The 15,255-nt window shown below is 51.4% G+C and overlaps 5 protein-coding genes across 5 annotated transcripts; 4 read left to right on the forward strand and 1 right to left on the reverse strand.

Moving 5' to 3' along the window:
* Window positions 1-522: 522 nt before the first annotated feature.
* On the forward strand, window positions 523-4,604 carry N7506_001631 (ABC transporter ATP-binding protein; the record flags this gene model as incomplete). Its single annotated transcript, XM_056950927.1, has 3 exons — window positions 523-567; window positions 628-1,558; window positions 1,609-4,604. The coding sequence occupies 3 exons, from the start codon at window positions 523-525 to the stop codon at window positions 4,602-4,604; spliced, it is 3,972 nt and encodes a 1,323-aa protein (XP_056816842.1).
* Window positions 4,605-5,076: 472 nt separating this feature from the next.
* Window positions 5,077-6,369, reverse strand: N7506_001632 (GNAT family N-acetyltransferase; the record flags this gene model as incomplete). Its single annotated transcript, XM_056950928.1, has 1 exon — window positions 5,077-6,369. The coding sequence occupies one exon, from the start codon at window positions 6,367-6,369 to the stop codon at window positions 5,077-5,079; it is 1,293 nt and encodes a 430-aa protein (XP_056816843.1).
* Window positions 6,370-7,363: 994 nt separating this feature from the next.
* On the forward strand, window positions 7,364-7,819 carry N7506_001633 (uncharacterized protein; the record flags this gene model as incomplete). The annotated part of the gene is made up of 1 exon (XM_056950929.1): window positions 7,364-7,819. The coding sequence occupies one exon, from the start codon at window positions 7,364-7,366 to the stop codon at window positions 7,817-7,819; it is 456 nt and encodes a 151-aa protein (XP_056816844.1).
* Window positions 7,820-7,868: 49 nt separating this feature from the next.
* N7506_001634 (uncharacterized protein) lies at window positions 7,869-13,637 on the forward strand (the record flags this gene model as incomplete). Its single annotated transcript, XM_056950930.1, has 1 exon — window positions 7,869-13,637. One exon carries the CDS (start codon window positions 7,869-7,871, stop codon window positions 13,635-13,637), a length of 5,769 nt encoding a protein of 1,922 aa, XP_056816845.1.
* A 285-nt stretch (window positions 13,638-13,922) lies between these two features.
* Window positions 13,923-15,039, forward strand: N7506_001635 (uncharacterized protein; the record flags this gene model as incomplete). The annotated part of the gene is made up of 3 exons (XM_056950931.1): window positions 13,923-13,982; window positions 14,040-14,657; window positions 14,806-15,039. 3 exons carry the CDS (start codon window positions 13,923-13,925, stop codon window positions 15,037-15,039), a joined length of 912 nt encoding a protein of 303 aa, XP_056816846.1.
* Between the last annotated feature and the right edge of the window lie 216 nt (window positions 15,040-15,255).

Raw genomic sequence — 15,255 nt, forward strand, 5'->3', positions numbered from 1 at the left:
TCAGTGTCGACATAAGCACGTTCTGCACAATGCCAGCTTCCAAGGTTCCAAGGTTGTGAGTACGCACTAGTGCAAGCTTTAGGAGAACAGCCAAGTGTGAAGCTTGATGTTAAGCAAGCCTTGCCGAGCAAGTCTTACGAGGCCTGTGGAACGCTGGGCAAAGGCTTGGAAGAGATCGGCGACATGAAACGGTACCTCATGTAATTACGCTCTAAATTACTTGCACATCCCACTGATTGATATTCGATGTTCAATAGTTTTGTCACATATCCACTCCCAAGCTGGGCTGTGCTCGTGCTCGCCGGATCAATGATTCATCAATCATCCGATCTTATCAGATTTTTTATACCCGTGACAGCTGCAATAGGGGAAATCCGGTATCGGCCGAAGACTCGAAACGTTCAAGTCGAAAAGCTTTAGGTCTGGTTGTCGAGGATCAGCCACAAAGCCTCACAGGCTTATCACGACCAGATATCACCCAATTCAAGTGGAGAGCTGCCGCGCCGTGACTGAATCGTCAGCATGGCCGAAGAGTCACCCCCCAAAACGACGGGCTTCGTCGATAAGGTACATTACACCATCAAGCCACCGAGTCCATCTTGGAAACTAAAACCTATATACGCATAGCTGAAGAATGTCTTTGGATATTTCGCGATTTACGTACAAGTGAATCCCACCAAGTTCGATATCCTGCTGCTTATCACCGGTCTTATTTTCGCCATTGCATCTGGAGTCCCATTCCCCTTACTGGGTATCATCTTCGGTCAACTGATCGATGATTTCAACTCGGAGAGCTGTACTGCTAAAGCAGACTACAGCCCTGGGGTTCAAGCTTCTTATCAGTCTGAAGTTAACAGCAAAATCCTCTATGTTCTCTATCTCGCCATCGCCCAGTTCGGTTTCATGTACATCCAACTCGTATGTTGGTCTCTTGGTGGCGCGCGGCTGGCACAGCGCTTGCGCGAGCAGTATTTCCGCAGCATGTTGCGCCAGGAACCCTCTTTCTTTGATGACTTACCTTCCGGAGAAGTCTCCTCGAGACTGAATGGTGACATCTCAACTATTCGCTCTGGAACTTCGGAGAAAGTAGGAATCTGCATCTCCAGTGTTTCCTTCTTTGTGACATCTTACGTCGTTGCTTTCATCAAGGATTCGAAGCTAGCGGGGATCTTGGTCTCGCTAGTGCCAGCATATTTCCTCATGTCACTGGTCGGAGGCTGGTTCATTGAGAAGTATTCCGGTACGATGTCCGATTGCTTTGCCGCTGCTGCTTCGGTTGCTTCAGAGGGATTGTCCAATGTGTCTGTTGTGCACGCTTTCAATGCAAACCACCGTCTGGAAGAGAAGTTTGAAGGCCATTTGCGCATGGCACGGAATGAGGGTTTGAAAAAAGCTCTGGCCACCGGTGTGCAAGCGGGCTTTATGTATTTCATTGCCTATGCCGCCAATGCTCTGGCATTCTGGCAGGGTAGTCGGACTATTGCAAACTCCGTCGCCAGTGGAGGCGGAGGCGCATCAGTCGGATCAATCTTCACCGTGATTTTCGTTCTAGTAGATGGTAAGTGGTCACAAGATGCGCGATTGTGAGTTTATGCTAATCCTCAATAGCGACCCTCGTTCTGAGCCAAGTTGCGCCGTTCCTGCAGATTTTCGGAGCGGCATCGGCTGCCTTTGCCAAGCTAAAGAGAGATATGAACCACCAGTCTGCGATCAACGGAATGTCTGAGACAGGGTTTGCTTTGCCATCTTCTACGGCTGGACACTTTGAGCTGCGCAACGTGTCTTTCACTTACCCTTCACGCCCGGAACAACAGGTCCTTCGCAACGTCTCCTTGGAATGCCCAGCAGGAAAGCAAACTGCTATCATTGGATTGTCAGGTAGTGGTAAATCTACTGTCGCCAGTATGATGCTTCGACTGTATGATCCCCTTGACGGATCGATTCTGTTGGATGGCCAAGACGTGCGCGATATCAACACCCGTCAGCTTCGAAGCTGCATTGGAATGGTTCAGCAGGAAGCGACATTGCTCGATCGATCGATTTTGGAAAACATTGCCCATGGTCTTGTCAACTCGGCTTCCCCTGAACACGAAGGTCTCCACTCGGTGTTGATCGGTGGGCAACTTGGTGAAGTGGCTACTGCAATCCGAGCAGGCGAAGATGAAATTAAGGTCGCTGAAAGATATGGTCCTGAGGTAGTGAAGATTGTCGAGATGGTCCAGCACGCGGCTGAATTGGCCGACGCTGCACGTTTTATCAATCAGCTCTCCGAAGGGCTCGGAACCATGGTGGGATCCAACGGTACCTTGCTCAGCGGTGGTCAAAAGCAGCGAATTGCAGTCGCGCGTGCGCTGGTCAAAGACCCCAAGGTCTTGATTCTCGATGAGGCCACAGCATCCCTCGATTCGAGGAGCGAAAAAGAAATTCTTGAAGCTGTTGGGCGTTGTTCTGAGGGCAGAACAATGATTTCGATTGCGCACCGTCTTTCAACCATCAAAAGCGCCGACAAAATTATTGTGATGCGGGACGGAGGGGTTGTTGAAGAAGGCAACCACACTGAGCTGATGACCCAACAAGGGGCGTATGCCGCTCTTGTCGAACTACAGAACCTCAACACCGACTCCAACCCACCAAGTGAAGCAACCGATGACCACTCCGCAGATATCACAGAGAATGCGAAAAACAGCGACCATGAAAATATCCCTGAGACTGTCAAGAGTAAAGAGGTTGTCATTGACACAACCGAGAAACCCTTGGACGCCCCTTCGCAGACACCTGCAAAGAAGACTCTGTGGTACTTGACCAAGGGAATGCTTCCAATTATGCGCCCATACCTACTCATTGCTCTCCTTGCGCTCGTGGGCGCCAGTATCGTCGGCGCTGCCTTCTCTGCCGAAGCCGTGATCTTCGGTAACACCGTCGGCAGCCTCACACCCTGTGAAACACCCGAATATATTCGCTCGCGGGGTAACTTCTTCGGACTGATGTTCTTTATTCTGGCGATCATTGAGTTCTTTGCCAATATCGTCAGCTGGGTCGGTTTCGGATGGGTGTCCGAGAAATCGATCTACAACGTTCGCGTCCTTCTGTTCCGCTCTCTATTTGAACAAGACTTGTCATGGCATCAGTCTGATGGCCGAAACCCTACTGGGCTACTAGGTTACATTACCAACGATGGAAACCTGATCGCCGGCCTCAGCGGATCGGTTATTGGAACTATTTTCTCGATCTGTATCAACCTTGTCGTGGCGGTCGTTCTGTCCTTGTGCATTGCTTGGAAGATTGCCTTGGTTTGTATTGCGGTTGTGCCACTATTGCTCGGTACTGGTGTTGTTCAACTGCACGTCCTGGGTCAGTTCGAAGAGCGCCATGAAAATGCATTCAATCAATCCGTGAGTATCAGTGTTGAGGCAATCAACTCTATCAAGACTATCGCCTCTTTGTCTCTCGAGGAAGAAACATTGGCCGCTTTCAGACGCACGCTTAACGGACCGCGTCGCGAGACCACAATGGTCAGCCTCCACGCGAATCTATGGCTTGGTCTTGCCTATTTCTTGGGTAATCTCTCCTATGCTCTCGCATTCTGGTGGGGATCCAAGCAGATCTTCAACGGAACCTACAGTGAAACTCAATTTATCATCGTCATGTTTGCTCTCCTAGTCAGCGCACAGCTCTGGAGTCAGATGTTTGCTCTAGCCCCAGAGGTATCAAACGCTCGCGCTGCGGTCGCACGAGTTCTCGCAATTCTTGAACTCGGATCCGCGGGAACTAAGTCGTCGGTTCTCGAACCATCAACCGAGAAGGATGTCGAGGGCACTGGACCAACCAAGTCTCTGGCACCAAACACCCAAGGCGGAGTAGATATTGAGTTCCGCGATGTCAAATTCTCTTATCCAGCACGCGCTCACGCCCCCGTTCTCCGCGGTCTCAATGTCCACGTCCGCCCAGGCCAGTTCTGCGCGTTGGTTGGACCCTCTGGAGCAGGTAAATCAACAATCATATCTCTCGTCGAGCGTATGTATCTGCCAACCTCTGGCGAGATCCTCGTCGATGGTACAGACATCACCAAGCGCGAGGACATTTCATTCCGCGATCATATCGCGTTGGTACCGCAAGAAGGGGTGCTATTCGAAGGCAGCGTTCGCTTCAACGTGTCCCTGGGCGCTCGTCCCGGAACAGAAGTTTCTGACGCCGAGATCGAAGAAGCATGCAAACTGGCCAACATTCACGAAACAATCATTAATCTACCAGCGGGCTATGACACGCTATGTGGTGCAAACGGCAGTAAGCTGTCCGGCGGACAAAAGCAGCGACTGGCTATTGCCCGAGCCCTGGTGAGGAAGCCTCGACTGCTGATCCTCGATGAACCGACCAGTGCACTTGATGCGGAGTCCGAAAAGCTCCTGCAGCAAGGCCTTGAGGTTGCATCAAAGGGCATCAGTGTCCTGGCCATTGCGCATCGTTTGAATACTATTCGCAAGGCGGATACAATTTACCTAATCGAGGCTGGGTTGTGTGTTGATGCAGGTACGCATGAGGAGCTGTTCAAGCGCTCTGAAAGCTATCGGACAAATGTGCTCAGCCAGAGCTTTGGAGGGGAGTGAGGCTGCACTCTTTTTGCCTCTTTAGATTTGTTTAATATTTTATTTAGATGTACCATAGACTATATTTCATTTGGCGTCTGCCAACTTTCTTTTTCCGAGGCTATGTGTTCGATACCTTTTGCCTTACTTGGTCGCTATTTTTCGAGATCGAGGTCACTCGAGTCATTGTCTAGGTAGTTGAAATACCGTTGAGGTCTTAAGACAGGCCAGTCATCTAACATGTCCCTTTGTGCCCTGGGAAGACCGTACCATAACCTTGGTATGAGCGGCCCCGTGATTTCGACCAAAAAAAAAAAAAAAAAAACATAATAGATTTTAAAAATACGAGTCAGAATCCCCGAGATAGGAGGACATGAGTGATATTTTGATATTTGTATTGTCTGGTTCTGATTCTATCCGTATCGTATGCAAACAATCGAACAGAGAGCAGTATGTAAAATCAAATTTCTATACATGAGACGTAGCTCATAATTTACAGGCGTGGCTTGAAGCCCAAGCCTGTTCCCGCAATGTGCGGGCTGACTTGGTTGAAAGGACACAGCTGGAAGTATCTCTCCCTAGTAACCTTCACCAAGCTCGCCCGCTTATGAGGGAGATCAATCACTTGATCTTGATGCAAGCCAAAGGTATAGTCGTAGGTGAGGACCTTGTCGTTGGTACTCATGGGCTCGCCAATGACATTCTCAGTGCGGTTATCATCGAGGAAACAATAGTGAATCATGCTGGGCCACCAAGCCATGACACGGTGGGGACCACGGAACTTATCATTTCCAACAAGCGTGTGACGACCACGATCAAAGTTTCCTGAAGCATAGTGCGCTCCCACATTATCCTCCTTGGCCCAGAAGATTTCATAGTACGAGAAGAATTCGTCGTTGAAACGACCAAGAACAGTCAGCGTATGGGGGTCCTCGTCCTGTCGACGCAGGTAATCGCGGTGCTCGTCGAGCGTTCCAGTCTCCTTCCACCCCGCAGCGACGCGCGGGTCGTTCTGCCATGTGTGGAAAAGGTTCAAGTGCTCGGGGTTGCGGTAGTCGAGCGCAACCAGTGAGAATTGCTCATCCAAAAATGGAATATAACGACTGTACACCACATTGCCAGGTGTTGGCTTTGGGTGACGACGGGGGTGTCGCCTGTGCGAAGTTTCCGTGGATGTCATCGTCCAGTCAAGGAGTGGCACGGAAGATGCTGGGTTCCATGAGGGAAGCCAGACGGGCTGCGAGCCCAGTGGAGAAGCAGCACCTTGCCAGAAGGCGCTGCGGAGAATGAGGAGTTCATTCGGGGTAGCTTTGAAAGGAGTCTTGGAACTGATAGGTGCTGGGTGGTCGATTGCTACCATTGACAGGCGCAAGGCGTGCGCGACAGCCTCGGCGTTGGGACCTTGCAGGGTAAGACGGAAAGTCTCAATCTCTTGCTGCACAGTGAAGATCGTGTACAGGTACAGCCAGATCTGACCCACTGAAGGGGCAGTGCTGTTTTGCCAGCGCGCGATAGCCGAGGGACTTCTTTGCGCGCGGGCCCAAGCGGTGTTGTTTGATGCTGGGACAGCTGTCTGGGGGTTCACGGGCTGCGGCGCCGTGAAGTGGAGGTTCTCATTGTGCAATGCTCCGGGGAAAGCTTGCGCTTCTCCCTTGTCACTCTTGCGCAATTGGAAGGAGCTGTTTCCTTCAATGACAGTGCTGGAAGGAGTGACGTTATAGGTAGTCAGATAAGGATGAGGCAGGCGGATCTTCGCCGCGGCCAGTGGTTGGGAAGTGGGAGCCATTGTGAAAGATTTATGGGTTGTAATCAGATCAAACTGGCCTGCAGGGACTTATACGAGATCAGGGCGGAGCTCTCTGTATCGGCTTTTCCATCGCCACATGAAATTCCGGAACACTCCGTGGGCCTGGGCCGATTTCGCATTGGATGTGGTATGGAGCTGCAGGATCATTTTGGTGGCCGATTCAACGGAGATGCTGTAGAAGGCAAGCTAGATGTAGATCAGCAGTCTCGTACGAATACAGATCATCGTATAAATACAGACGGAGCAGGTCCGAGGATATCCCGCTATTGGCTGGACTTGGCTGGACTTGGCGGTGGAAGTAAGCACCACAAGCATGCAGATCTAGGCCCAATACGGTAAACGAGAACTTTAAACCAACCCGGTTCGCACAGTTCGTTCCTCAGCCTTAACAGGCGATGGTTTTTGACTTTGATATTGCCTATCCCTCGATCATCTCCCTTTTCCTGTGTGGTAATTTATCGTCTCTGTTTCTTGAAGTCTTTAAACACTCTACTCTCTCACCCCGTCTCTCCTGGACCTCCCCACATATAGGTGGAGCCACTACGCAACTGCGTGGAGGACGGGCCGCAGTATTCTCCGTACGTGCACTGCCTGTATCTTTTGAATTGCCCGTGATTATCACAAATACGGTATCTGGTAATATCGTATCTTTTGTATTACTGTAATTTTCATTTCATCCGGATTCCATTACCGGTAAGATTCGTCTATCATTTCCATTAAAATACACACCCTTCCAGCGGTTACCGCGAATGCAACCCACCTCCAGCTCTGAGCAATGTCCGACACAGTGGGGCCCAAACAGGAATTCGAAACAAAGGAAACGGAGGCGGCAGTCCCGGGTGACGCAGAAAACATGTGGATTGATGAAAACACCGTGGATCGGCGTGCTTATCAATCTCATCAATCTTGACATTTTGTGCCTTGATCGGCAGGGACAGGCTTGCTTTCTGCATACTCATTCTGCAGTCCCACCATGGCCGGTGCAATCCTGTCTACCGGAAACGAGCCACCAAAGAAGCTGGCCAGATTCATTCGCTTCGATGTGCCACTACTAGTGAAGAGCGAGTTTCAAGGTCGCGAAGTCGATCTTCTGTTACTTGCCTGGGCACTGCTATTATACCGCTACAGCAATGGAAACCCTGTTGAGTTTACATGGGGGAGGAATGGTACGGGTGCGGATTTCAAGTTTGATTTCAGCACCGCAAGTGCGGCGTGGAACCCCGCCATTTCCATCGCGGGCGCGTTAGAGACTGTTCAAAAGTCGCGCCAGGAAGCGCATGCTGGACATTTGGTTGATGTCGACAATGGCATTGTGTTCTTCAATGACGAGTGTGCGCCCCGCGATTTATCCAGTAATGCGCGAGTGAGCGACGGCGATGCGCTGGGTGGTGGAATGGCTTGGGTGAGCTACGAGTCCCATGCGCAGTGACAGGATAGCCTTCTGACGTGACTAGGGAAATATTCAACTCCAGGCGACCATGTCCGAGGGAAGTTTGTGGCTTCGTCCATGCTGGCGGGAACCCCTCGGCGCGGAATACATTGCGACACACTTTGCGCGCGCACTGATCGAAATCCTCAACAAGACCTTCTCCGACCTCTCCAGTCCGATTTCAACGATTCTTGAGCTCAGCGATGTTGACCGATCCGAACTCTGGCGTTGGAACAAAGACCTACCCCCGCGAGCCGACACCTGTATTCAGGAATTAATATCGGAGCAAGTCCGACGCAACCCCACCGCACAAGCTATCTGTTCGTGGGATGGAGATCTCTCCTACGAGGAGGTCGAGAGATATTCTACATCGCTTGCGCATCATCTTGTCAGTCTTGAGGTCAAGATTGGCCAGATTGTCCCTCTCTGCTTCGAAAAATCACGATGGACTATCGTCGGCGTTTTGGGTGTGCTCAAGGCTGGAGGCGCCATGGTCCTTATGGACCCAAGTCAGCCCCTTGAGCGACGTCAAACTATCGCCGAGCAGGTTAATGCAACATTGATCGTGGCCTCAAAGACGCACGGTCCGTTCGGCGAGAAGATTGCGCCGGGCGCTCAGACGGTGATCGTGGCACAGGAGGAACTGGACGCATTGGCTCAAACAAGCCCCCAGAACGAGCTTCCGACTGTCCCTACAGACTCAATTCTATACCTCATCTTTACATCTGGAAGTACCGGCAAGCCCAAGGGTGTCATCATCAACCATACCACATACACCACCAGTGCGATCGCACGAAGCGCTGCCGTTGGATACACCGATGTATCACGCGTGCTGGACTTCGCCTCATATGCCTTCGATGTCAGTGTTGACAGCATGCTCTGCACCATGCTCCGTGGTGGATGTCTATGCATTCCGTCCGATGAGGACCGTTTAAATGATCTGAGTGGAGTGATTCGTCGGATGGGCGTGACAATGTCGAACATGACGCCATCTGTAGCTCGCATTCTAGACCCAGATATCATCCCCTCACTGCACAGCCTCGGTCTCGGTGGCGAGTCATGTTCTGTGGGTGATGTTTCAGAATGGGGAAAGCTGACCAGAATCGTGGTCGGATACGGTCCATCAGAGTGCACCGTTGGATGCACGATCAACTCCAGCGCTGCTGGCAAGCCATATGTCAGCATTGGGCCTGGAAATGGCGGTGTCATCTGGCTCACAGACCCAGATGATCACAATAAACTCACGCCTATTGGAGGTGTTGGAGAACTTCTTGTTGAAGGCCCTATCGTTGGTCAGGGCTATCTGGGAGATCCCCAGAAGACCGCAGAATCGTTCATTGAAGACCCGACATGGCTTCTGGCGGGTAGCAATGAAGTCCCTGGACGCAAGGGACGCCTTTATAAAACAGGTGATCTGGTCCGCTATGATCCAGATGGAGAATGCGGATTCGTCTTTGTTGGTCGCAAAGATACACAGGTCAAGCTCCGTGGCCAGCGCGTCGAGCTTGGTGAGATTGAATACCACGTCAGAAGATTGCTCCCGTCAGGAACAGATGTTGCTGTTGAGGTTATCGCTCCACAGGGTCGAAGCAAAGAATCAATGCTCTTGGCCTTTGTGGCCGATCCAAAGGCCGAGAAGCCGGATGATGACACGGATAGCGGTATCAAACAAGTTCAATTCTCCGCTGGAATCCAGGAGAAAATGGCAGTAATCAATGAGGAAATGTCCAAGGTTCTCCCTATCTACATGGTACCATCTTTGTACATCGGCATTGATCGCATGCCCATGCTTGTATCCGGAAAAACGGACCGCAAGACTCTCCGCGCTTTCGGGTCAGAGTTGACCTTGTTCTCATCATCAGATGCGACGAATGGCGACCTCCAAAAGCCCAGCTCGGATACAGAAATCTGCCTGCATGAGATCTGGTGTCGTCTACTCGGCTTGACTTCAGATCAAGTCAGCACAACTCACAACTTCTTCATCCTCGGTGGTGATTCCGTTTTGGCTATGAAACTTGTTCCCGCAGTGCGGGAGCAAGGCTTCGTGCTGACGGTCGCGGATATCTTCAACTCTCCTGTTCTGAGCGACATGGCCAAATCAATGCACAAGAAAGAGGCAGACTCGCAGGTCGAGGTGCTGAAGTTCTCATTGATTGACCCAGATTGGAACTTGGATGATGCTTGTGCCGAGGCAGCGGAGAAGTGTGGAGTGGAGAAGAATGTGATCGAAGATATTTATCCCTGTACTCCGCTGCAGGAGATTCTGATGGCGTTTTCGGCTCGCTCAGCCGAAAGCTACGTGGCGCAACGAGTTGCTGAGGTTCCCAGTGTGGAAATTGCAGAGAAGCTGCAAGCCGCATGGAGTGCTGTCATCCAAGAAAGTCCAATTCTTCGAACTCGCGTTGTTGAATTCAGGGATCATGGTTTCATGCAAGTTGTTACTAACGAATCTCCAGCATGGAAGTCTCGCAATACCAACTTGGAAGAATTCTTGGACGAAGACCAAAAAGTTCCGATGTCTGTCAACATGCCGCTGAGTCGGTACACCATCGTGCATGATGAGTCTCTCCAAAAATTCTATTTCGTCTGGACTGTTCATCATGCAATTTACGACGGATGGTCGACTGATCTCATCGTCGAGCATGCGAAGAACGCATACAAGGGCCTCCCTACTTCACAGCCAGCGGAGTTCAAACATTTCATCAGCTATCTGACCGACCCCGCAAGAGAGTCCTCGAAGGACTACTGGCGTGTGCAGCTTCAAGGCGCTACAGGTCCTCAGTTCCCCTCTCTTCCCTCACGGATGTACATCCCCGAGCCCAATGCGGTGACAGATAGATTCGTCCCCGTCAAGCCCACAACCCGAACAAGCATTACCACTGCCACTATGATCCGTGCAGCGTGGGCTTTGGTAGCCGCACAGTACACTATGAGCGACGATGTTGTGTTCGGCGAAACGTTCGCTGGGCGCACCCTTCCAATCCCCGGCGTTGAGCAAATCGAAGGTCCCATGATCGCCACGGTCCCTGTCAGAATCCGTGTCGACAGGTCTGCACCAGTTCAAGAATTCCTGCAGGCAATCCAAGAGCACGGCCTTGTGAGATCTGCACATGAGCACCTGGGTATGCAGAACATCCGCCGTGTAAGCGCAGACGCCCAGCTAGCCTGTGAAGTCAAGATGGGACTTGTGATCCAGCCTCGTCAGCCCGAGGAACCGATCCAGTCGGATGATGAGCTCCCACCATTCCGCGTCGAAGATGCAGCCCACGAGGCTTTACGCTTTAACTCATACCCGCTCATGCTGGCATGCTCCTTGCACCCCGATGGGTTCCATGTTACAGCAAGCTTTGATTCCAATCTGATCAGTGAGCTGCAGATGGGTCGCGTCTTGTCTCAGCTTGAGTATGCGGTGGCGCAGCTATGTACCCAGGATTCAAAGCAGCTTTGTGATATCGCTGGTTTGAACGAGGCGGAGTTGAATGAGATCTGGAAGCTCAATGAGACTGCGCCCTCGACAACGGTTGCCGCAGACGAGGTCAAGGAGCAATCAAAGGGGCTGGCCGTTGGGGACAAATACCCTACGAGCTCCGTTCCTTGGATTGTGCATCCGTCTGATCACAATGTGCTGGTTCCCATTGGAACAATGGGTGAGCTGCTGCTTGAGGGTGTTCGCGAAGCTGATCTCGATGCACCTCAGTGGCTTACTCATGGTGCAAATGGGATTGCTGGTCGAAATGAGAAGCTTTATCAGACCGGTGATCTTGTCAAATATGCAGATGACAAGAGTCTCATCTTCATGGGCCGAAAGGAGAGTCTGCGGAAGGTCGATGGTCATGTCATGGATCTTTCAGCGATTGACGTTCAGCTTCGCCAGTCACTTCCCGCGGGCACTGATGCTGCAACTCAACTGATCACTCCGGCCGGTTCAAACAACCAGACCCCGGTATTGGTCGCTTTCGTCAGCGAGACACCTTCTGAAGACAAGGCTGTTAGCCTAGGCGTCGAGGCCCCTGCAGAAATCCCTCTCCCAGTCGTCATATCTACCCAGCTGATTGAGTCAATCGTCGGCCTCAACAAAGTGCTTTCGGATGTGCTGCCTCCTTATATGATCCCATCTGTTTATATTCCCATCCAGAAGGTGCCTCACGTTTCTGGTCAAGTTGATGTACAAGCCTTGAAGTCAATGGCTGGGCATGTCAGCCAGGAGCTGCTACTCCAACTACGAACCGCTATCCAGAACTTACGTCCAGGCAGAGGCGATGCAGTCCACATGAACAAGAAGGAGCGCACACTCCGTTCACTGTGGGCTAAGTCTTTGGGCATGGAGGAAGAGAAGCTTGCACTCGATGACAACTTCTTCCGCCTGGGTGGAGACTCAATCATGGCTATGAAGCTCGTTTCTGCCTTACGCCTGGCAGGCTATCATTTGTCTGTGACGGATATTTTCCGCAACATGCAGTTACGCAGCATGGCAGGTGCTTTAGTGGAGCTTTCGACAGATGAAAAAAGGCCATCTAAGGCATACGTTCCATTTTCGTTACTCAATGTGGCAAATGCACAGGAATTCTGTGCCCAAGAGGTTCAACCATTATTGTCTGAAGCCAGCTGGAAGATCCAGGATGTTTTGCCGGTCACAGAACCCCAGGAGCGTGATGTCGAAGCCACTGTTTCAGCGCCTCGCAGTGCTCTTCAGTACAACATGTTGTATCTGAACAAGGACATCGATGTTGAGAAACTTGTCAGCACATTCAACTCACTTGTTTCGATCCACCCCATCCTACGAACAGTCTTTGCTCGTGATTCTGAGCGCATGATCCAAGTCGTTTTGGAAGAATTGACAATATCCGCTTCTGAGCACAGCACTGATGGACCTGTGGATGAATTCTGCAAGACAATTGCCAAGGACGATATCGAGGTTGATTCATCTTTCGAGCTCGGAAAGTCATCCCTCGGCTTGTTTGCCATCAAGGGCACCAAAGAGAATGGTCTCATGATCCGTATCTCTCATGCTCAATACGACGGTATCTCCTTCCCAGAGATCCTGCGCCAACTAGAGCTCCAATACCAAGAAAAGGAAATCCTCCCATCCCCTCCCTTCTCGACCTTCATCCAACACCAGACCGACGCCAGACCCGACAACATCGCCTACTGGCGTGACGTGCTGCAAGGCTCCCGGCTCACAACCCTCCCAGAACCAGAATCAACAAAGACAAACTTCATCAAGAAGCCAGTCGACATGAGCAACCGTTCTCCTGACACAACCATGGCGACCCTCCTCACGGCCAGTTGGGCACGCGTGCTATCCCAGCATCTATCCCTCCAAGACATCACCTTCGGAGGCGTGGTATCAGGCCGTACAGTCGATGTACCTGACATCGACAGAATCATGGGCCCGACATACCAATACATGCCGTTGCGTGTGAAGTTCGAATCCGGAATGAGCGTTAAGACGCTACTTGAGAGCGTTCGCGACCAGTACCTAGAGGGCAGTCGTCATGCCACGCTTGGGTTCCAGGAGATCTCGGATAACTGCACAAGCTGGTCGCCGCTTGTATCGTTCTTCTCGTCTATTGTGCATCATCATGATATTGAATACTTTGATAGCATTCCCTTTGCGGGTTCGGAGGCTCGCGTTGACTATACCAACCCGCATCCTGAGCCTACGAGTCCTACTCGCGTTGTGTCTTACACTGAGAAGGGTGAGACCTTTGTTGGTATCGAGGCTGATGAGGAGAGGCTGGAGTTCTGGGAGGAGAGACTGGCGGAGTTGGCCGCGGTGATCGAGAGTTTTGTGAAGGAGCCTGAGGCTTCTCTGTGAAATTGTAATTAGTGCAAATTTTGTAAATTCCAGATCTTGTGTTATTAAATCGTTATATCAGAATTCTTGCAAACTGAACCCTTTTCTGTAATTATTTGACTCTAGCTCGGTTTTCTTAGTATAATCTCGAGAGGGACAGCACCCTTAAGACAGCCCTGGAGGTCTATGCCCCAGGGCCGACCTGGACAGTTGATTGGCCAGGTATCACGTGATACCGTCGCCTCCTGATTGATAACCTCTTATCAGATCTGACGAACATTGTCTACCCCCTGCACCACACACATCATGGAACTCAAGCTCCTCGCCTCCATGGCCCGAGGCCAACCAGGTATTCTGCATCACTGCGTATGTCACCGGAAACCATGAATTACATCCCAACCTTCCAATCGCTAACATACCTAGACCGACACCCTCGTCGCATTCGAATATACCCGCAGCCACGTCCCAAAACCACACACCCTAATCTTCGTCGGCGGTCTCGGCGACAGCCTAGGCTCAGTCGACTACCTCAACGATGTAATCCGCGCCCTAGACCCAACCCAATGGAGCGTCTTCTCCCTAATCCTCTCCTGTGCCGGTGGCGGCTGGGGTATGGGCCGACTAGGCAAAGACATCGACGAACTATCCCAATGTGTCTCCTACGTCCGCGACTACAAAACCCCGCAATTCGGCACCGGCAAAGTCGTCATCATGGGCCATTCAACAGGCAGCCAAGACGTAATGCACTACATCAATTGTCCAAACCCACGCCCCGCACACCCGGTCTTCGACCGGAACTGGAAGCCCATTGTTCGCGTCCCCGTCGACGGCGCAATCATGCAAGCGCCCGTTTCCGATCGCGAGGGCATTCTTTGGGTTGTGAAGTGCGGTACTGCTCGCGATAGTCCCGCGAAAATGCGCGCTATTTATAATAAGGCTGTTGCGGATGCGCGAAGGGCTACTTATGATGATCATGATTCTGTTGATACTGTTGTGCCGCTTTCTGTGACTTCGAGGATTGGGTACCCGCCTTCTGCGCCGGTGAGTAGTCGGCGGTTTTTGAGTCTTGTTAGTCCGGATAGTCCGGATGATCCTTCTGAGGATGATTTGTTTAGTTCGGATTTGAGTGATGAGCAGTTCCGGGGCACTTTTGGGAAGATTGGAGAGAGGGGGGCTTTTGAAACAGAAGTTGCTTGTGCTTTACTCTGGGCGTGATCAGTCGGTGCCTCCTTGGGTTAATAAGGAGGCTTTGTTGAAAAGGTGGCAGACTGCTGCTGATGGAGATGGTCGGCAGATTTGGGATACGAGGAGTATGGTCATTCCCAATGCATCGCATGCTTTGAGTGATAGTGATCAGGCTGAGCCGAGGCGTATCTTGGTGGAGAGGGTCACTGCGTACTTGAATGATATTCAGCGCGGGTGATCGTCACACCGGTGTATATTTGTGTGACCGTGGAAAAGTTTGTTATAGCGTGGGCCTTGAATCAAATATAACTACGTTCTTCTTCAGGATTCACATCACATAGGTGAAGGCGACTTTGAGAAGCAATTTCTTTTGTTCCTTTAACTCTGGCTTCGGACTTCCAAGGTTGAGGTCCAGGGCTGCCCCCATCTTGGACAGGGAGAGTACGGAGTAGGG

The sequence above is a fragment of the Penicillium brevicompactum genome (assembly GCF_028827555.1).
Source record: "Penicillium brevicompactum strain IBT 35665 chromosome Unknown utg000001l_segment0_segment0, whole genome shotgun sequence".
Lineage (NCBI taxonomy): Eukaryota > Fungi > Ascomycota > Eurotiomycetes > Eurotiales > Aspergillaceae > Penicillium > Penicillium brevicompactum.